Here is a 22305-nt window from a genome sequence, read left to right as displayed (position 1 = left end):
ATAGAACCCTTCAGATATGGGTAAAAATGGGTAGCACCTTTCAGAGGAGAATTTTTTGCAGTGGACATCTCTATAAATGACATCATTTTATTTATCTCAAGATCAGTATCAAAGAAAACAAATTAATCAGATAGTTGCTGTTCCAGTGTAACGTTCCGGATCTTTCCGGGAGCTGCCCTGTTCTGAGCTTCGCAGTGCTTGACCCTCAGGGACGGTCCTCTTACAACCGCTTCTGTTACCCTTCCAGCCGGCACCATCTTGGACTACCTTCCGCGTTGGGCTGTACTGTGGAGTCTTCATCGTCCTGGCGGTGTCCTTCATCCTTACAGGTATGGCCGATCTCTCTCTTTATATCACCTTCACGCGGATGCCGACTATGGCTTGGACTGACTGTTGAAATGGCCTCGTTCTCACCCAGGCGTTGTGCTGATTAAGAACAGTAACATCTGGCCCCTGGTTCGCCTTTACCGCGGCGGCTTCCTGCTTATCGAGTTCCTCTTCCTGCTGGGCATTAACACCTACGGCTGGAGGCAGGCTGGGGTCAACCACGTGCTCATTTTCGAGCTGAACCCTCGCAGCAACCTGTCCCATCAGCATCTCTTTGAGGTAAAAGAAGGCGGCGTCAATCCACAGATTAGGGATTGGCTGAGTCATCAGTGGACAACTTGAGGCGGTTTGTGGGGAGGTACAGCACAGGGTTTCTTGACAGCACACAGTCAGGCACCACAAGTAAGTGTTTAGCTGCTTATAACCCAGAAATTGAGACGATTACGGCAGTTAGCATAGCACACTACAGTGCAGTGGGTTCTTCCGGACCAAAAGGCCTACTTTATACGCTTATTACACCCCTGTTACGCACACAGAGCCCTCTTAAAGTGGTAATCCTTCCTTAGAGCTTGGCGGTAGGTTTTTTTCACTTGTGGGAGTTTTACTTACGCAATAATGTTCTGAGGGCAGAAGGAAAAATGATTGATTCAGAGACATAACCAATCAGATTGCAGAAGAGGTATGTCCAAACAACTAGAGAAGATGGGACCACAGCATCTAATTGGTCGGTCCCACCTCCTCTAGTTGCTTGGACACACCTGGAAACCAGGGGTTTCTCTATTAGCCCAGCAGGAGTCGCACCATGTGACCTGTCTGACCTGCTCCCTGCAGATCGCAGGGTTCCTTGGGGTGCTATGGTGCATCAGCATCCTGTCCTGCCTCTACTCGGAGTACACCTCGCTCCCCATGCAAGTCAACCCGCTGATTCTGTACGGCTTCATGCTCCTCTTCCTTGTCAACCCCCTCAAGACCGGTTACTACAAGTCCCGCTTCTGGCTACTGAAGCTGCTGGTGAGTCCTGCCCAGCAGCCGGCTCTTCACTGCACGTCACATTACATTTATTTAGCAGTGACTTTTATCCAAAACAGGTCAGACAATCTCCAGAGCAACTGGGATTAAGGGCCTTATTCAACAGTGAAACAGTGACATCCCTCTGCCAGCCATGGGATTTGAGCCAACAACCTTCTGATCACAGAGTGCTAACCCAGATTCCAAGCCACATGCTGCCCCTCTACTGCCTTACCAGTTTATTGTTAACATTGTACCATAATTCCTTGATTTTATGTTAGATGCTCTGGGATAACCATGTTAGGATAGGTGCTCTATAAAAGTAAATTGAATTGGATGCTGTCCAATCAGTAGGAGGCAGACTGTAGCATCACTCAGTAGGCAGCCAGTTATACCCACAGTAATAAGGCAGATCAGCGCAGCCACGTCTCTGGAGGAGAAAGCAGACGGATCCAGGATCCGCCCTCCGGTCAGCCTTCCGCATCGGGACAGGACTGAGCTATGATTGCGAGTCTCTGCCTTCCTATCTGTAATAATATCCCTGCTAGGCTGCACCTGCCACAGATATTTGGAATTAATCTCAAAACAGAAACCTTTTGCGCAAAACATTACACCCAGGATGTAGATACTGGTCAGGGTATGATAAAGCTGTGACTGACTTACTCACTGGCTGTAAAAACACTGAGTCTGTGGAGTCAAATTAATCGACCTTTGGCTACAGGGTGGCTTTATGTTCCTTATTTTTGTCCTTAAACCAGCCTGTATGTGCTTACATTTTGGAGGAAATCCCCACACTGTGTAACAGAAGAAAAAAATGCTGTCATGTCAGGTAATTACCTCCCAAACCATGGTTTGACTCGGAAGCTTCTCAATCAGCTGTTTTGTGTAAAATGTGCAGTTTGCTCAGCATTGTCTGCCCAGAGACAGCAACTGGGTGCCGCTAATGCTGGTTTCCTTTAATTGGGAATTATGGAGCTTAATTCTGTCTACGTTTGCGAGCAGTTGCTAGCCAAGTGTGAACGCCTGTCAGCCCTAACAAGGTATAACCAGTATGTATATTAGCAGAGCCTGGGGCTTGCGTCCGAGGCCGGAACGAGGCTGTGCCGTTGCGGGTAAGAGCAGCGCAGCCTTCCGGGGTCGAAACGAGGCTGTGCCGTTGCGGGTAAGAGCAGCGCAGCCTTCCTGGATCGGGATGAGGCTGTGCCGTTACGTGTAAGAGCAGCGCAGCCTTCCGGGGCCTTTGCTGGTGCGGGGGGTATTATTATGACAGCTATTATGAATTTGATATCTGCTTATCGCAGACTGATATTATAATCTGGTCCTTGTTAGGTTGCAGCCAGACGCCACTTCAGATAACGTGTCTCCCGCCCCCCCCCCCTCCCTACACCCACCCACCCAAAGATACACAGCAGCCAAGCGCCTTTCCCATCCAGGGACCATGATCGTGCAATCATTACCGGGATCAGCTGTGAGTCAGCCCCCCCCCCCCCCCCCAGCCCTAAATCAGGTTTAGTCAGGGTGGGGACCATGCTGCAGACAGCTCTGAGGTCCACATGGACGGGCAGGTCCCTGGGTGTGCACTGCCCTGTGGTGGCCTCATGCTGACACGCCTGTCCTTCCCTGTGACAAACAGGGTCGCTCCTTACACTGGCCATAGGTAGGCGGGCCTTGTGGGGGGGGGGGTCAGGCGGGGTCCACAGTGGGGTGCCACTAATTAATGCACACATCCTGGAAGCCGAATCGATACCCGCTGGCCTTTCGCGGCACTGGTCGGCCCTCGCCAGCGTGCACATGCAAACTGCCACAGCTCACAAATGTCAGCCGTGCCCCGAGGGCATGACAGGCGGGCCGGCGTCTACGTGAAGCCCCCACCGCCCGGCCACCCGTCAAGCTGCAGCGGGCTATCAGAGGCGAGCGGGCGGCACACTGAATGCACAGCAGGGGGCGCCATGCCCCAGAGACTCGAACCAGAGACACTCAGGCATCGTCAGTTGCCTTTGTGCCCACCGCCGCTAATTAACTCATCTGATTAATTCATCGGAAAGAGACAAGAGAGCAGTGCATCTGTGTGCCCTTATTAAAATCTCATTCAAGATTAAGTGTCTTAAACAGTGTCAGCGATGGTTCTCTCTTACTGCCATAAAGGGGCATGTTTCAGCAGACTGGCAGAAAATGACAGATATCTAGTAAATTTGCCGTTTGCATTCTGATGGGGGTGTGGCTTTTCTAGCGGTGCTCCGGGGCTCTTATTAAGCCGTCGTTAGGATACGCTGGGGTGCACACATCAGGCCGTTTAAGAAGCTGGCCTTGTAGCGGGCCTCTGGGCCCCGTTCTGGCCCATTTTCTGCACCATTTCTTGCCTCATCTCCCCCCCACGGAGGATCGGTAATGATGTAAATGACAGTGTTAGAAAGCGGGCGAGTTCCGTTGCGGTAGGCGGTGTCCCTATGCGGCATAATCCGGCGTACGTGCTCACCGGTCCAAGCATGGCATTACCGGCTCGTTTGTTGGGTAGTCATTAAATTAACCCACTTATTTCTCATCGTTTCCTTGATCACGTGCCACGCTGCAGAGGCCTGAGGTGCCAGGAGGGTCCCTCCATGAAAGGAGGGAAGCGTTATTAATAAAAAGTAAAATATCGTGTGAGGCCTGCATTTCATACGACCCCTAGCAGCCCTGGGGGCTCTGAGGTGGCTTTTTGGTTACGCCCACTCAGATGGTCGGAGAAACCGGCCAGTGGGAGAGAATCCCACTGTGGCCGACGGGGAAGTGATTTGCTGATTCGGTGAAGGATTAAATCAAGCAGAATCGCGAGTGGCAAGACCAGCAGCCCAAGACAAGTGGCAGAATATAATTTAGGGACTGATTGAAACTCTGATTCTGGGTCTTTTTGCTCCCCCCATGTCTTCCTATTCCAGTTCCGCGTCTTCACGGCTCCGTTCCACAGGGTGGAGTTTGCTGACTTCTGGCTGGCAGACCAGCTCAACTCCCTGGTGTTTGTGCTGATGGACCTGGAGTACCTGGTCTGCTTCTACAGCTTCGAGCTCAACTGGGGCGAGAAGACTGGCCTGCTGCCCAGGGGCTCCGGTAAGGGACTGGGACTGGGGAGAGGCTGCTTTGCTGGCCCCACGCCCAGTCAACTCACTGCTCTCTCATTGTGGGAACTGTTAGTATTGTTATTTTGCTTTATTCATAATCACTGTTTCATCGAAGGAAACGTAAATGGCACATTCATCATTACACACATTTATGCACCTAGAGAGTCTTACAGTAAATCAATTTAGACCCTCGAAAGTCCAACAGGAAGTCCAGTGACCTTGAGGTGAGGTTTAGACCCACAGCCACCACGGCTCATAATGAAGGTGACCGTGGTCTCTGCCCCCTCATACTCCCCCCCTCCTCCTCGCGGTGGCATCGCTGGCTGCAGCCCAGCTTCCCAAGAACTCGGAGAACATCCAGAGGGTAAACACCCCCGCGGCAGATGGGGCCGCAAGCCGAGGGTCTCCATCATGGGGGGGGGGGGGGGGCGGGGGCGGGGCATTAGATACTGGATTTCAGCTTGCGCCTCACAACCGGGTGATTGATCCCTCGATCGACAAGTCAGATTTTATTCAAAACAGAGCACTTCTGCAGGCAGCTCCATCACCAAGTAGTCAACGATGATTCATGGCCATTTACCGTAGAGGAATAGAAAAGCCCAAATCATCCGTACCAGGAAAACGATCACTCCCCCCGCCCCCCTTTAAATAGGGAATTGCTGCTCTTAGCAGCATCTACGTGATGGATTTGTGGGGTTTTCGGCTGTGTTCCCACTCTGGACCCTTGTATTGGTGTGGAAGAGGACTTTAGGCTGGCAGCCATAAATGCAGGCCGCTGGGGCGGCTGTCAGGGTTGTACACACCTGTAACGCCACATTGTGCCCTGTCTGGTATCTGCCATGTACCGGCTATATGTTACACCCTTTGTGCATCCTGCCTTCCTGTCTACAGCCATTAAACCCCACCCATTAGAAATCAGTTGAATGTGATTATGCATGGCTGAGCATGCAGCTGACTGATAACAGCATAGTACCAGCACACAGTGAGCGGTGTGTTCTGTGTGCTGTTTGTTTGCTATGTGAATGATTTGGACACACGGCTGGTTTGATCCTTGCATCAGTCCAGGTTCCAGTTTTGGTGACATAGACCACAGAATGTGCTTGAATGTGATGTACACCTGGCTGTTTGCTTTGGAAACGCTCAGATATAACCTTCTGCCCCCAAGTTTTTTTCTAAATTATCAAAGCCTGCTCACCTCATGATACACTTTTTTGGCCGTGATGCATGCTGAGATTTGGCTAATGCTGGTGATGAGGCAACACAAAAAATATAGTGTAAAAATATAGTTGATTGATAGATATCAAACTGTAACACCCAGTGAGTAACAGGGTATCATTTGCTGTAACTAAAAATCACAAAAACATGGATATAATTCAGGCTTTTATTAATATAGTTTTGCATTAAATTATTTGTGATAATGTTTTTGTGATTATTTATCATTCTTAATGGAATCCAAAAGTTACGCAGTCACGGGCCAGGTTGCTACCCCCCCCCTTCTGCGGTCCATGTTTGGTGTGTTTGCCGTTCTCATTCTGCCTGTTGCGTCTATCAGGCAGCGGTATCAGACCTGATCATAAATCTTCATAAACTGCTGAATTCACCTCACCTCTGAGCCCAGTGAATTCATTCAGCGGGGTAAGCTGTAATGGCTTTCAGGATGCAATCAATGAAAGATCAAATTTTAATGACAAAATCATAAAGTTGTAAGTAAGTAAACAAGCGCTGAGTAGGTCTTCCTCCAGGCAAATGGGTCTACATGACACTGGCACTGGAGACAAAAGGAGGGCTATGGTGGGTGGACCAAGAATAAAAAGCTAAAAACAGACAGATACTGGGTCTAAAGTTAAGGGGACTGGAGGCTGAGGGACATACGCAAACTCTTTCATGTTATTATTATTATTTAGAGCTATTCAAGATGGCCGACAGCCTCCTTTTCATTCTTACATTCTGCAAAGTTTGCCCCCTGGCTTCATGGTTGTTTCGGCTGCTAGCCAGTGATAAATGCCACTTACTCCCAGATTATGGGTTAACTTGCATCCCATTGTCCCTCCAGAAGAAACAGTGTGTTACAGCGATGCGTATGGAGTGCGCGCCATCATCCAGTGTCTCCCGGCCTGGCTCCGGTTCGTGCAGTGCCTGCGCCGTTACCGTGACACCAAGCGCGCCTTCCCCCACCTGGTCAACGCCGGCAAGTACTCCACCACCTTCTTCGTGGTCACCTTCATGGCCCTCTACCACACCCACAAAGGTGAGACCGCGGAGCAGTGCGTGAAGAACCAACGTGAGTGTGTCAGGGTGTGATATCATCAGATGAGGCCAGTCAGTAATGATATTTCTGTGGTTGGAGTTGTTAGGAATCCGACCAAGTCATGCTGGTTTTCTTGAACCTAACAGAATTTGACAATGTTAGTCATATATCCTTTGCTTAAGAAGGACAGTGTGGACCTGAAATGGGGCTACTTTTGACTTAGAAGACTAGGAGAAAACTGAAAAACAGGCCAATTGAGCTGGGAGAGGCAGCTAATACATTCCCTATATCAGTATCCTAGTTTTTAAAATTGAAGCCTGTGAGGACCTGGGTTAAACAATAGAAAACCTTCATAAAGGCCCAAAACAATAGGAAAGACTAACATTAGATATCAGCCGTCAGTTAATGTTTAAGAAGGCTGCCCTTTTTCAAGATATCAGCTAAAATCTACTCCCACAACACACAGGCTTGGTGACAGTTATTATCTTTGTTGAAATGAATCTTTCACTCAATTATTACAATGTAGTCTCATAAAGTGTTTGATATTTTATTATTTCTACTTGCCTGATGCCAGAAATTGATTTAATTGCACATCAGCGAAGTCATTTACTTGCATAACCAATATACTTCCAAGCTACATTTTATTTCCTGTTATTCCTTTGATAGCTTCCATTAATCTATTAATGATGAAGGTTTTTTTTCTTGTAACAAGCCAATTTTGAAGCTCACCCACTCCGGAGATTAGGTTAGGTTAACAGGATGTGATTTTTTTCATTTGCTGTGCTGTTATCGACTTTAGTAGCCATTCTGTTAGATGCTTCCAGATCATTTGAGATGCTGCCTGAAAATGCACCGCATTTCTGCGGGTAATGGAGACGTGCACAGCCGAACACAGCTGGGGGGGGGGCTGTGCGGGTCCCGGAAGTTGCATGTTACCGTCCATGTGATTCTGTTCCCTTCAAAGTGAGATGGTGGTGTATTGACGTTTACAGTTATGTGTCACTCAATAACAGGAAAACATTCTGACCAGGAGCGTCACTAGAGATTTCTGCAAGGGGGGCTAAGCCTTTATTAGGGGGGGTCTGATGGAAATGCCTCACATTATTTAAACTAATTAGTTTACATTTATTTGGGGGGGCTAAAGTGGTAGAAATGAAATGAATCTGCACGTGGTGAAAGGTCATGTGACTGTATCGCAATGATTATAATATAAGATCAAACAGAGGCAGTATGGGCTGCTGGTCCCATGTCAGTAGGGTGCAGCACCCTCCAACCCCCCCCCCAGGATACATGTGGCAATACGGCAGAGAAGGGAGTCGTACAGCCGTTGTATCCTCTCCTGCGGCCCACAGCTGTTGTAACTGGCCCTTGAGATCCTGCAGATTGGCACTGGGTCTGAGTTGACGTCCAAGCTGATCCCACACGTGTTCGATTGGGGAAAGATCGGGGGACCTGGCTGGTCACGGGAGGACATGACGCAGGCAATCCATAGACACACATGCTGTGTGTGGACGGGCGTTGGCTTGTTGAAAGACTGTAGCAGGGCACTGTCTCAGGAGGGGTAAGACATGTGGACGGCTACACAAGGGATGGTGAACCTGTAGTGCGGCTGATGCCAGTCATCGAGACACAGTGCTGGATGACAGGGTGCTGTAGAGAGTCCAATATCTGTGTCCGATTGGCAGGCGCAGATGTCATGGGGCTCTGTAATGCTTGGTGCACAATCAGACGATCCTCCCTAGGTGTGCTCTGTCTTGGGCAACGGGATCCTTCATGACGTGTGTGGGTGCCCTCATGTGCCCATTGGTTCCAATATCAGGCGACTCTGACATCTGCATGCCCCACATGTCAGGCAATTGATTAGACCACCCGGCCTCATGAAGACCCACCATGTGACCCCTATCAAACTCCGTCAAGTGCTGGTAAAGCTGTCTAATGCGTCTACGAGGCATCCTCTGTGTCTGGTGACTAGACATGCCAGCTCCTTCCAAATCGAATCATTTACCTGCCCATCACTGGTCTGCACGTGTGCCAAATTACATCCAAATCAGACCATTACTTCTTGATGCTTAACTTTTTTGGTCACTGAGTGTAGTATAGCCTACATAACGATAAAAAGTACAGTATCAGTAACATAGCCTAGTTATTATCATTATCAAGCATTGTGTGCTGTACATAATTGTACGTGCTATACTATTATATTTATATATATACTGGCAATGCAGTAGGTTTGCTTACACCAGCATCACCACAAACACGTGAGTAATGCATTACACTATGACCTTAGGACGGCTACAACAGCCAGGCGATAGGAATATTTCAGCTGCATTGTGATCTTATGAGACAATCAAACGTTTGACGCATGACAGTATTCCATGTTTATCTTAGGTTATTTAACATAGCCGTCAGTCCACATTTTATATTTCTGAAAATACTTGTTCTTTTTTATTGTAAGAAAAGATGACCTTTTGATACTGGTGAAACAAGAAGAGAATAAGTGCATAATTTTAATCGCCATGGTGGTGCACTTTATATGAGTAATGGGTCACGTCTGCTCCTGTCGCATGTCTGCTCCCTTGCAACTTGCACGTTGCATGTATGCAGCTTCTCTGTTAGGCAGCTGGGAAGCAGATGGATCAACCTCAGCCGGAAGCACATGCTAATGGGGGACCGAGCAATCAGGGGCACTGTCAGCAGACTGATTATAAGGGCCGATTGGCCTGCCGGCTCCACACCGCCTCCTGCTGGGGGGGGGCGGACATTCTCCTCATGGGAATAGTGGGGAGTGATTGGAAAAAAGGTTGCCACAGGTCATATGATGCTGAGGTTGTATGTGAAAATGTATGTATTGAGTGCACTTTGCTCAGGCATTGGGCCAGGAACGGATGTAAGTCTGAGGATATGGTGGCCTTTGTTCAGTCTTTGTATACTAATGGTGATAAACTAGGTATATGTCAAAGTTTTCCCAGCTCTAGGATGTCTGGGAATAGGTTAGGTATGAATGTAAATGGGAGCTCTGGGAGAGATTCAGTGTGTGAGATCGGATGGATCTAAAGGCAATGGAAAACGGGAATATAGGGCAGATGGATCCAGATGTACCGGATGTCAGGAATAGGTTCGATGTTGGAAAAAATAAAATGACAAGCAGTAAATGGATCATGATACATGGAGGGGAAGGGGGGGGGGATTATAAGAGGGAAAACGAAAACCAGGAATGGAGACTGCAAAGCGTAGATAGAGGCTGTATTTATGAAGCGAGTGTGTATGTGTGAGAGAGAGAGAAAGGGAAAGAGAGGGAGAGAGAGAAAGAGAGAGGGAGGGAAGGAGAGGGGGTGGGGGGAGATTGAGAGATCAGAGACGGGGGGGGCGATGGGGGATAGGAGGGAAAATGGACTTTCCGGACGAGGCCGGGCTGTAATTGCCAGCATACTGTGAACACACCTCACAACGCTACAAGAATAGCAATGAGCTGCAAGCGTGACTGGGTACGATTTCTGATGCTCACATAGCTCGGCTCTCCAGGCCAGGAACACTGCCGCTCCTGGGGGGAGAATCGTAATCTGTACCCTGCCTGGACCCCTGGGCCCTCTGCTGCCTCACAGTGCCGATGAGCAGCCTGACGGAGGAAAACACCCCAAACAGGATGGGCGTCTCCTCTATTCTGCTTTACCCTCCATTATCTGACGGGGTCACACTGTGTTGGTAAACGTTACCTCCACTGATGTGCCCAAACATTTCAGACTCATTTGTTTCTGATTTCAACAGTTACAAATCGGTGTAATAAAATAGGAATATTTATTACAACTATTGCAGAAACTTTGACTACACAGGGTTACACAGATCTGTGCTGCCGAAACCAGGTGGCAGGTGGTAGCTAGGATCCGGCCTGTCTGGCTGTTCGTCACTGACTCCACAATAAAAACCAACTCAAATCCTACTACAGACGCAAATGCTGCTCATACTGTGTGCTGCCCAACAACTGTACCAGATGTCACCCCTGGAACTGTAACCACCAACCACAAAATTTGATAATAGCCACGGAGAGTCTGAGTCTAACCTGAGGAGTTTAGAGCTGAAGAGTATGCGGGTCCAGCTTGAGCGGCCGTACCCACACATACTGGAGCTAAAGGCATTATAATGCTAGCAGTTCGAGTGAAACGCTCATCATAGGGCGAAGGCACAGTGCCCAGGGTGACCATATTGGCGGCCATATTGAAACTCACAGTAGCCATGCTAACAACTGAGCCACAGAGTGAATTTTTGTTCTACAGGGTGGTTGTGGGAAGCTATTTTATATTCGTGAGAGAAGCACTACCTGATTGGCCAGTGAATGCCTTAGAGTTTACCAATATTCAATATAATGAATATTAATGAGTTTTCCTACTACCCTGAGATGGGAGCACATTCACTGGCCAATCAGGTAGCTTCTCTCATGAATATAAATGAGTTTACCCAAAAACACCCTTTCAAACAAAAATTCAGTCATAGAATACAAACAGAGAACAAAAAGGGTGCTTCCTGGGTGGTGGGTTCTGGCAAAACAGGTGAAGTAATGGGGCAGACAGAACTGTTCCTGTAGCTCGGTTTCTGATCACATTCTTGGCATAAACCACAAATCAGAGCGGTTAAGTACCCGGGAATGTGCTGTAGCCACTGGTCTCCTGTACTGGTGTTCTGCATATTCTGTTACACACAGTCAGCAAAGTATAACTGAGTCACAAATCGCTCATTTAAGAAATGTTAAGTTTGGTGAGTCATGGTACGAATACGGAGACTCAATGCCGCTGCGGTGCAGCATGGATTAGCGTTATAAAGGCATCTGTAATGGACAGATAGAGAGATCCACCTTAGAAGAGTTTTTCACTTTAAATATTACCATATTCCTCTAATTTTGTCATTGGATTTCAATAACCACCCTGAGTAATACAGGCAGTTACATTATTTCTGTATGGATAATCAAGAGGAAATTATTCAATACACATGGATATTCTAATAGCTGTCACTGTAAAATACGTGAATTGTGTGCTGATAGCCAAATAGTCCGGCAGGGATCGGCTGAATCACTTGGCGTATACAAAGATACGTGTGACTTTTTTTGCCAGGAAATTAACCTTTAACCTCCAAATGCCCCATTTTCGGCTCGCCAGGAGATCTCTGGGCATACACTGGCTTAATTAACCTGTGTGTCATTTTTGCACAGATGCAGAAATCCACATATTCTAGCTTATTCTTGAGATTTGTTATTGTATTTATGCAGATAAAAAAAAAAAGATGGAGAGAGTCTTAAATGGATTGTGGTCAATATTTTCTTCTTAGATTTAATAGCTAAGAGTTATCCCTTAAGCTGACAATTTTAAGTATTGCAAAGAATTTTCATGGTGGACCTTCTCCCTCTAGTGGAGTGAAGAGCAATAGGTTTTAGAGGATAACACTGTCCCTAAGGTTCCTAGGCTGTCAGATAAGCTCATGCTGTGTAGCCTTTGTCTGTTTCCCCTGTATTTCCTTCTGTTCATCCAAGCATGAAACAATCCAAGCATGACCATCAAAGGGGACACTTAAGGGGACTCATGTGTTTGGTGAGGGTTCAGCCCTTTGAAACCAGACTGATAGCACACTCACGCTTTTAATCTGTATGTTATAGGTATCACTTTGCAAAGAAAGTACACATAATTGTCTGCTCAAAGTAGTTGTTTTTGGCCATCATTGGTGAAGAGGCTTCACCAAAGAGGAAATCTTTCTAACATGCTGGTTAAATCTCTGCATGGATACAACTTTTTGAATCCACAGGAATCTAAGTCCTCATGAAGTCAGCAGGGTTCCTTGTCAAACGTGTAAATTAACATGCATGTGTGTAAAGTCCCATGACGTGCAAAGTCCCATGACGTGCAAAGTCCCATGATGTATAAAGTCCCATCTTAAACAATGAGGCTCATCATCCTGATATGTATATGAGGATGAAAGGACCCTTTTGCTTGTATCCCCTCAGACCAAGGACACTCAGACGCTGAGATTTTCTTCTACCTGCTCATCGTCTTCTCGGTGATCAGCTCATTGTACACACTTATCTGGGACCTCAAGATGGACTGGGGTCTGTTTGACCGCAATGCTGGGGAGAACACCTTCCTGCGAGAGGAGATTGTTTACCCACAGAAGGTGAGATTCAGCCCCGCCCCCTTGTTAGACCCATCCCAGCTCCTTGACCTGCAGCCACTGATTGGTCCTTGGCAAAGTCCACATCTCCTGGACAGATTCAAGCTGCAGTGATCTTCTTGCACACAAGTGACATGACTTGCAGCTGTTGGGGTAACCTCTTCTCTTTGGCTTTCTGCAGGCCTATTACTATTGCGCCATAGTAGAGGATGTCATACTGCGCTTTGCCTGGACCATTCAGATCTCCCTGACCACCATGAATATCATCCCCTCCTCTTCAGAAATGCTGGCCACCATCCTGGCCCCCCTGGAGGTCTTCAGGTGAGACGGAGCATCTCATGGTAACCAGTGATATGAGACTGAAAACATCGTATTTGTGTGAAATAATAATAGCATGTAGTTAGCAGGAAACATTGAAGCAAAGCAGCCACTTGTGTGAAAGGGTGAAGTATAAAGTTTTAAGCTGCCAAGCAGCTAAACAACGGTAAAGTTTTGGGTGATCCTTCGTCTGGTCCTTGACCAAAATTCCCCCGGTCAACAGGCGCTTCGTGTGGAACTTCTTCCGCCTGGAGAACGAACACCTGAACAACTGTGGCGAGTTCCGGGCGGTTCGCGACATCTCGGTGGCGCCGCTGAACGCGGACGACCAGACACTGCTGGAGCAGATGATGGACCAGGAGGACGGAGTGCGCAACCGGCAGGGCAAGAAAAGCTGGAAGCGGAGCTACAGCCTGTCCCTGAGGCGCCCGCTGCTGTCCTCACAGTACGAGTGTGATGATTCTGCTTCTTGGAGACGGTGCCGTAGCTTTAGTACAGGGGGTTTCAGAGAACTTTGGTCTGTTATGAAGTGTGAGCGTCTTAAATGGTGGGTAGTAACCTCAGGGGTCAGCTCCTGTCCCCTGCATCGTAATGTGGGATACTACTAATAATGAATAATATATAGAATATATGCTTTTTATTTCAAACAATCCATGTGCAGAACACGGGTATCTGTGCATTTCGACCAATCACATGGTGGTGATGCAGCCAGCTCAGTTTAGTCACGCTTTCGGCCCTGCCATTAAAGCAGGCCCATGTCGGCATGGTTACAGCTCGGGTATGGCTCACATACTTTGCAGTGGAAAAGCACCAGCTCACGGTGCGGCTTGGATACGGCTCGGTTCCTGGTAGCAGTAGAAAAGTGCCATATGTTTGCCTGTCCCCATGTTTGCGTGGGTTTTCTCCAAGGACTCTGGATTTTCGCTGCAGTCCAGACGTGGAGGCTATGTGTACTGCTGTCTCTAAACTGCCCGCGGTGTGACATTGTGTGTGAGTGTGTGTGTGTATGACTGGCATCCCAGTGTGTGTGTTGTCCCCATCCTTGTACCCTGTGCTTTTAGGGATTGGCTGGAGGCTCCCTGGGACTCCCTGGACAGATGATAACCTAAGTCGCTTTGGATCTTTCTCTCACAGATCAAAGATCCGAGACACCAAGGTGCTGATAGAGGACACCGACGACGAGGCCTTCACATGAGCACCCCGGCACCTGTCTGCCCCGCAGGGCCACGCCTCCTCTCCAGCTGTCCAATCACTAAGCAGCCTCTCTGCACCTTACACACACAGCGACAGACACCCCGACATACACACCCTCAGCGCAGCAGACATACTGCTCCGTCTCGCACACGAGACGTCAACACAGACACCCAAACACCCCCCCAGACAGACATCGCAGGGAGACATAAACAAAACTAACACACAAAAGGCACACACAGAGAAACACTCAGAAAGGCCTCGATTTTCTGGGATGCTCTTTGGTTTCTTCAGTTTCACATCTCCGGTTTATTTATCAGACGAATTATTTTAACATGTGTCGGTATAAATCAAGTGATTGTTTACAAACATTTCTAAGCATCAGGATCAAGAAGGAAGAGGCATTCAATAACCGAAGGACTGATATTAACAGAACCCCAAGCATGGACTCAGAAGCTGGACAACAACCAAGGCTCTTACAGACAAAACACTGGTTCATACTGGTTTAAGTCTTTTTTTCTATCAATTTTGTTAAATGTCTTGGGTAAGTTGCTATCAAGTCAGTGTACAGCTCTGGCTGCACTTGCAGGAAAAGTGCGCTTTAGATTAAAAAAAAAAGAAAAAAAACAATCAAAAAAAGCTATATATGTACTTCATATGTGAAGGTGCTTTATTTTTATTTTTTTAATGTACATTTTGTTAATTTTCTAGACATTTTTGTTGTTATTTATGAAAGCTATAGCCTCTGTGAAACATCTTGATCTATAGCGTCTGCACCGACGTCGAGCTGAGAAGGTGGCGCTGTGGAGTACACTCTCCTGCCACACTTCTCAGGAAGTGGGTACCTTTCCTGTTCAGGTGTTTAAAAGCTTTTACGTGGTGCCGGTTAACGCCAGTCCCAGAAAGCGATTCCTTCTGGAACAAACCCGTCGCTCCTCTAAACCAAAGATGGGTCAGGCTTCACTCCTTGAGGAATCCATTTCTTTAAGACCATTAGATTTTAAAATGGCTGTCACCTCAATTAGTAACAAATAGAATTTCATAATATTCCTTGTTGAGAATTGGAATGGGAAAACAGCTAATTTTGCTAAAGTTTAAAAATAACTGGAAAAGGGCGTTCACTTCCTTTTAATGAAGATTTAAAGACAAACGTTTGCTAAAGCATTGTATTCACTTTGGGGTGAGTTTCCCAAAGCCTTCTTAACGCTACGATGTTCGTAATTTCTATGTTAAGAGATGTTTTACTTACGAACGAGTTAAGAAGGCTTGAGGAAGCTCACCCTTGGTCAGGCCTTCAGAAGATTGGTGCTGAATGACGATGATGTTTTTGACATCTCTTCTTCATGACTACTATCAAACGAGTCAGGGTAGCACTCTTCAGAGAGGCATTACCGGGCCCTGTGATGTCAGATGACTCATTAGTCTGTACATTTAAGTTGCCTTAGAAGAGTGGCTAGCTTACTCTGTGCTCAGACTTCAGTAGACCTTACCTGTTTATGGTGCATTCTGCTTAGAATGTTGTTTGTCTGGTTGCTAAAACACTTTTTAATAAGGTTTTTCCCATTGAAAAATGGTTGCTCTTTTTAAAGGTCTGACATCTTTGCCAGTCCACAGTGGCCAAGGAGATGCTGTCTGTCTATGAGCTACAGGCAGGTCTGAACAGGCTGCCAGCGTTTGAAGACTCAGATGTTTGTCATTGTTGTACGTTGTCGCATCCGGGGATGCCTTGTGTTTTCCCCTACAACCGTGGCCACTGTTCCTGAAAGTGTAGCATCACGGACCAAACGTGTAGCTGTGGATATGAATCATTTCTGCATAGGAAATTATTCAACTGATTGATTCACTTGATTGTTGCATTGTAGTTCTCATCATCCTTTCGTCAACAGTTTGATTTTTGAATAACAGACTCTATCTGCTTTTGCTATGACCAGTTTTTTCTTAAATCAGGGCACAGGCATGCTGCATGTCTGAGTTTTCAATGTTTTTATTGAATTTATACAAATGATTGAAAAGGGGACCAAACTATGACCTAGAGGAGGGTATATAAGATGGGTTATTCCTGACGTTGTTCCCTCAAGTTGGCTTTACTGGTCTTTATAATATCCATCCATCTATCCATTCATCATCTATCCACTGGTTAGGGTCCCAGGGGGAGGGGCCTGTAACCAATCCCAGGCTGTACAGGGCAAAAGGCTGAGGAACCCATTGGATGGGAAGTGTTTGAAATATGCTTTTCTGTTTTGTATTGTCTTAAAACACTCAGGACACTTCTCTTTGTTGAAACATTCACTTTTAGGATCTTTTCTATGATTTTTCCACTCTGCGGACAATGCTGAAGATTTTGAAGCATTGAATAAGAAGGCTCTGTCCCCGAAACGAGCCTGTCAACTGATGCCACCGTAAGAGCTTTTAAACACCGAAGGAAGTCGTTCTTCTCCAGCCATTGGTCCTGGTATGTTTCCATGAACACAGCTGGTACAGCTACTGTCAGATTGATGTCTCATCTGAAGCTGAGGGCTCGATGGTGGGCACCCGTATCGTGCCCGTTCTTCCCAAAACTCAGTGTCTGGTTGTCAAGCACTCCTACCACAAGCTAAAGACATAAGGTAGAATCACATTTCAGCAACAGCAATAAAAAAAATCCTTTTGCATTCTTCAAAAGATCTAGACTGCAAACTGCTTGGGACAGACTGGAGACAGATGACAATAGTCACAGAGGTACCTCTCAGATTCTTTCTTCTTCCTGTGATGATGAAAAAACGGCTGTTGTCTTTTTATACTGTTTTAAGAATTTTTGCCATAGATACTGCACTGCTTACCACAAGTCCTCTGTCTTAAATCAATGTAACTAGCTGTACCTTATGAGAACAATCATAGAATTCCCCCGAAGTACGTTTACTGTAGTCCATCTTAGCCATCATCCTTCTCGCCAGAGGAAAATAAGCACAGAAAGCAGAAATCTGCCGTATGTTTCACTGACATGGCTTACCACGTCTCCATCTTTGGTGTGAGTTACTTATGCTTGACCAAAGTCATTGAAGGAACTTCAAAACTGTTCCCCTGAATGTGAGGGGAGGAGGGTAAATTTGATGTCAGGCTTTGCAGGATTGGTGTTTTTCTATCCTCTACAGTCTACAAGCTTTCCTCAGCCTTTGGTTTGCATTATTGGCATCAATATTCAATATTTCAGCTGATAAAAATATGATCATAGGCAAAATCAGTCCTGACCACCTTAATTAGGCCTGTCACCATCCTTTAAGATACTGTTAATAAAGAACACATTACATTGATTTGGGCAGGAGAGTTTAATGTAAATTTCATAGTTGGAGGGGATTGTTTGTAAAGGAAGTAACACATGGTGTCCAGCATCCCAGTGTAGTCTTGTTTTGATGGGCCATGGGAGGAGACTCATGCTTGCAGCAAAGGAAAACTGGTCATCTTCTCTTTAAACTCTGGGTTCTAGCAATGCATTGTGGGAAACTTCCTGATTTGTCGGGATCCACAGGTACCGTCTAAATGCTGCAGTGATCTGCTGTCCAGGGCTGCAATAGCTTAGCCTGAGGCATTTTAAAAACGCGCTGGCAGGGGCATGGACAGAAATGGAGGTAGAGAGGGAATTAATTTCCCCAGTTTAATCGTCTTCTGTCAATTAGAAACAATTTGCCTGTTGTGATTCGATTAGCGGAGCACTTGACAGTCCCCGGAATGAAATTCACAAGGACCTGCTGTGCTCCTAATTGGTAGAAAGTCCCGTTAGCATCCTGAACACAGCGCCAACGCCAGGTCCTCCATGCCTCCTAAGGAAGACTTCAAACACAGTTTTCGTTTTTGTATCCTACTTCTTCTTCCAGTAGCTTTTCATAATTATCAAAATAGTTTTCTTGAAGCAAATACGACCCCTTCGTTCTGCTGATTGTCCTGTGAAGCGATCTCTTAGGTCAGACTTCTCCTAGGTTGTACAGAAATGGATTAGGGGCATGAGGTGCATGGTGACATCAGTGCTGAGAGAAAATTAAATGACCTACAAGCAGTGATGGGGGAGGACCAAAGGAATCGTGTCCTCCATACCAGTGTCCGCATGACAGCTAGGCAGACGACGCCGTCTCTCAGAAGGATTCCTATTCCAGCATCCGGCTGCCACTAAGATCCACAGCTTTTGAGAAGCAGGACATGAACCATCCTTTTTTACCAGTGACACAGATAAGGCTGTGCCACAACACCAGGCTCCTGAGTGGGCTTCCTGTTCTCAGCTGGGATCCTCGGACTGCAGATCTCTTTCTGCCTGGTGCTATGCGTCGTCCTCGCCCATACGGTGACGTCCCTCCAGTCCTCCTGACCCGCCCTTAACGTTGATCACCATAGACATACCATTAACGACACAGCGGAGGTGCAGAGAGCACTCCTGCTACTCTGAGAGCATTTCCCTGCATCGATTTCTCATAGATTTTAGGGGAATTATTTTGATTGGCTGTTGCTATTCCTTTTGGCAGTATTGAAGCCTTATTTCCTCATATTATTAACACGAAAATGAGTAACGTATGGCTGGCATCTGCCGTTTGGTTCTGTTGTCTTATTGGAATCGATCTCCTCAAACACACGATGAACCTGTAAAAACCTGCAATCATAACCGCACAGGAAAACGCAGCCAACCACACCTTGCGAGCACAATCTTGTTCAGCTGTAACTTTGAAAGTGGCCGCCCCCCCACCCCCCTGCCCGCTGCCTCCCTTTAGGTAGCTGGACTTCTTTTCAAAGAAAGGTTTACTGTACTGCACTCTCTGTTACTGCCTGCTCTGTGTAACTGCATTTCTATTGTCCGCTCTGTGCCAGAGTGTTGTTTTGGTTGTAATGTCATGGGATAGATGTACAGTGAACAGTCTGTGTATCAGTGGTGGTCTATGATCGTTTTTATTTGGTGGTATTACATGTGCTTTTACTGTAGTAAACCTTGCGAAAACGGGGTGGAGACACGTGAGTGACATCCTCTTGCTAGACCATCTGAAATGTAAAAACATCTCTTAAACCAGGTCAACTTAGAAGGAGAATATTTTTCTACTGATTGTGGATGAAGAAATGGCTTTCCTCAGTCAGAAGCACAACACCGATTTTTAAATCCATTCCGAGACCCTTGAATGCGTGACCATGTCCAGGATCTCCGCAGCAAGACCCCAGCGCTGACTGACACGCCTACAGAAACATGTTCAGTGTACAGCTGAGGAATGTTTGCTGGGGAGCCTTTGGCGCAGGGCACCACATTTACTAAAGTTACTGAATATCACCAAAGATCACCCTGCTTACATTTCATTTAGCCCCTCTGAGGCCTTCGGAAGCTCCCCCCCCCCCCCCCCCCAGACATCAGGCCCAATCCCCACTCACTAGTGGTGGGCAAAGCTTCATGAACCAATTGCTGTATTTTGTGACACCACTAGATGGTGCTCTCCATTCAAAAAAGGGCTCAATTCATGCCCCAAAGCAAACCAAAAGCACCATCTAGTGGAGTCAAAAATACAGAAAATGGTTCATTTGGCCATCACTACCATTAATACACCAGTCTCTTCACCCAATAAGCCCCACAATTCTGTGACCAATCACACCCAAACCTACAAGCAGAAATCCCCACCCCCTTTTCTCTTAAAACAGCCCAATTGTTTTTAACAGCTGTCTTGCCTGCATGCAGTTTTAGATACCATTGTGTAAATAGAAATATTTTTCATTATGTGGGAAAAACAGTCCAAGATACAATTGTGATAATCATGCTTTTGTTATATTTTATTTAGGTGATGCGGAGCATTTTTATTTTTCACAATCCTCCATTTTAACTGTAAAACCTGTCAATTTGTGTGAGTAAAACTTTGAGAAGTGACAATAAGTAAAATGGATTGTGATTGGTCCTCTTGTAGGTGAAAAACTGATTTTTTTATTGGCTCCTTCATCCCCAGGGCTTGTGTCTAAGGCCAATGATGGGAGGGGGTTAGAGGCTCATAGTGGGGTGTATTGATATAGTTTGTGGTGAGGGGGCAGGCTGGAGAATGGGGAACACTGGGATGCTTCATGAGTAGAATAGCTTAAAAACAGGTGGAATGATTACAGCATAGCTGGCCAGATTAACCCTATGGGGTTATTGGTGGCATAATTCCTCATGCTTGGAACTTGAGGGTAGTTTTGTAAATGGCTCTTGTTTTGATATTAAGAGATTTGGTCGACACGCAAGTCCTGACCTAACATTTTTATGTGATCAGATTTGTTGCTTTTCCTGCTTGCTAAGTGCTCGATATCTGTTTGCATCCCTCCTCCGCTTTAATTAGTGTGCCCTTTTTACAATTTCCTTTGGAAGATAGATTACGTGACAGTGTCTGTAGTTTATAGATGGTTGTACTTTGAAATCTGTATTTAAAGACGTTAAAAAAACAGATGCTAATTATGTGGTTAGGTGTTTTAAAAGACATGAAGATTAAAAATTGAAACAAAATGTCTTACGAACCCCCCCTCCCCCCCTTTTACAGAGTAGTTTGTAAATGTTGAGTGTTTTGCGCTTATGATGGTTTTACTGATGGTCTAATTTGTATTTCTGTAAACACTTTGGTGATCCTGTCATATCTGGGTTTTATAAACCACGCTTATTTTTAAAAGTGTAGACTTGAGTCTGCCTGTTTATTTCCCTTATGTAAAATCATACATAGGCCTATAAGGTGAACATATTTTATAGCATAATTCACGTTATGTGGTTTTATACAACTGTACGCTTAAAATAAAGCTATAAGCAGTAAAAAAAAAACATAGTATTATACAAATAGAAGAACAGATTTTTCAGCTCATTTTATATGGTAATAAACAGAATATATAACAATGCAGCTCTTCTGGTTGTTGTAACAGTGCCGATCAATCGGTTAGGTGACATAGGCAGCTGCTTAGGGCACTATCTTACGAGGGAGCACTGACTTAGCAAGCTAATGAAGGTAGAATTGTATAAGTCGATTCCCTTTTCTAATTCGATACACTTTTTGAAGTTCTTCACAATATTTGTATTTTCAATACAAATATCATTTTTTAAGAGTAGCTGAATGTATTGTCTACTTGATGTTTCCCTTGTTAACAGTAAGCTATGAAACCTGACTTTTCACAAACATTAATGTCGACTTCCTTTTTCTTACATTTTGCTCAGCCGTGTATTTTGTTTACACTTTTACTGTGGATATTTGTACTTTATGTTAAATTAAAATAAACCCATAATTTAAAGTTGATTTTGGTGCCTTCCACATTTTCAGAAAGTACTCTGAAAGGATTCTATGCTGATACAGGATAATCGCTCTTCCTTCATTTTTCATTACAGAATTATGGATTTAAAAATTGCAACTATTTATGCAAAATTAGCCTTTAATAATTAGAAAGACTGATCTGATGGCTTCTCCGCCCAATAATTTCCCATAAATGAGGAAATCAGGATGTATACACTGAGTAGGCTCTATCCAACTGTACAGTATGTTCCTCCAAAAACTGTTGGTTAAAAAGATGTAAAGCATTTTATTTTACCAAAACATATTCTGAATTATCTACACCTGCAACACTGAGAAGTTAGAACCCTGTAACTCAGTGGAATTTCCAGGTTCTGGGCCACAGATGATCGTTCCAGCCCCCTGCAGATTCATCGTCCACCTGACAGATGAGTATGATCTTCACTCTCCTCGATGCTTGAGCATTTCAGCAATGGACTGTCAGACCATATATAATATGGTTGATTGGTTTAATCTTTAGTTTACTAAAACAAATGTAATGAATCAATATAACATTGATATACTTACTAACATAAACCACATGGATCTGAAAATGTTAAAGTTGAGCCAATTTAACTAAATTGTTTGACAAGGCAAGACCTTTAAGTTTTGACAAACTGGCAGAGATACAAATACAGGTAGGTACTTGTCTAACACTGTGGTTTACTGTTGTTTTTAACAGTTAACAAAATGG

The 22305-nt window shown here is 45.6% G+C and overlaps 1 protein-coding gene across 1 annotated transcript in view; it reads left to right on the top strand.

Annotated features, from left to right (window-relative positions):
- xpr1a (xenotropic and polytropic retrovirus receptor 1a) overlaps window positions 1-21581 on the top strand; it is a 74635-nt gene extending 53054 nt beyond the window's left edge. Inside the window, exons 7-15 of the mRNA XM_023813312.2 lie at window positions 248-329; window positions 419-606; window positions 1159-1338; window positions 4254-4422; window positions 6487-6681; window positions 12668-12834; window positions 13013-13152; window positions 13373-13594; window positions 14284-21581. Of these exons, the coding sequence (XP_023669080.1) occupies window positions 248-329; window positions 419-606; window positions 1159-1338; window positions 4254-4422; window positions 6487-6681; window positions 12668-12834; window positions 13013-13152; window positions 13373-13594; window positions 14284-14344 (1404 nt within the window). The 3' untranslated portion in view covers window positions 14345-21581. The remainder of the gene's footprint in view (window positions 1-247; window positions 330-418; window positions 607-1158; window positions 1339-4253; window positions 4423-6486; window positions 6682-12667; window positions 12835-13012; window positions 13153-13372; window positions 13595-14283) is intronic.
- Window positions 21582-22305: the final 724 nt, after the last annotated feature.

The sequence above is a fragment of the Paramormyrops kingsleyae genome, chromosome 15 (assembly GCF_048594095.1).
Source record: "Paramormyrops kingsleyae isolate MSU_618 chromosome 15, PKINGS_0.4, whole genome shotgun sequence".
NCBI classification, from domain to species: domain Eukaryota; kingdom Metazoa; phylum Chordata; class Actinopteri; order Osteoglossiformes; family Mormyridae; genus Paramormyrops; species Paramormyrops kingsleyae.
The sequence above is the reverse complement of the archived record's forward strand: the minus strand, read 5'-3'. Positions and strand labels throughout refer to the sequence as shown.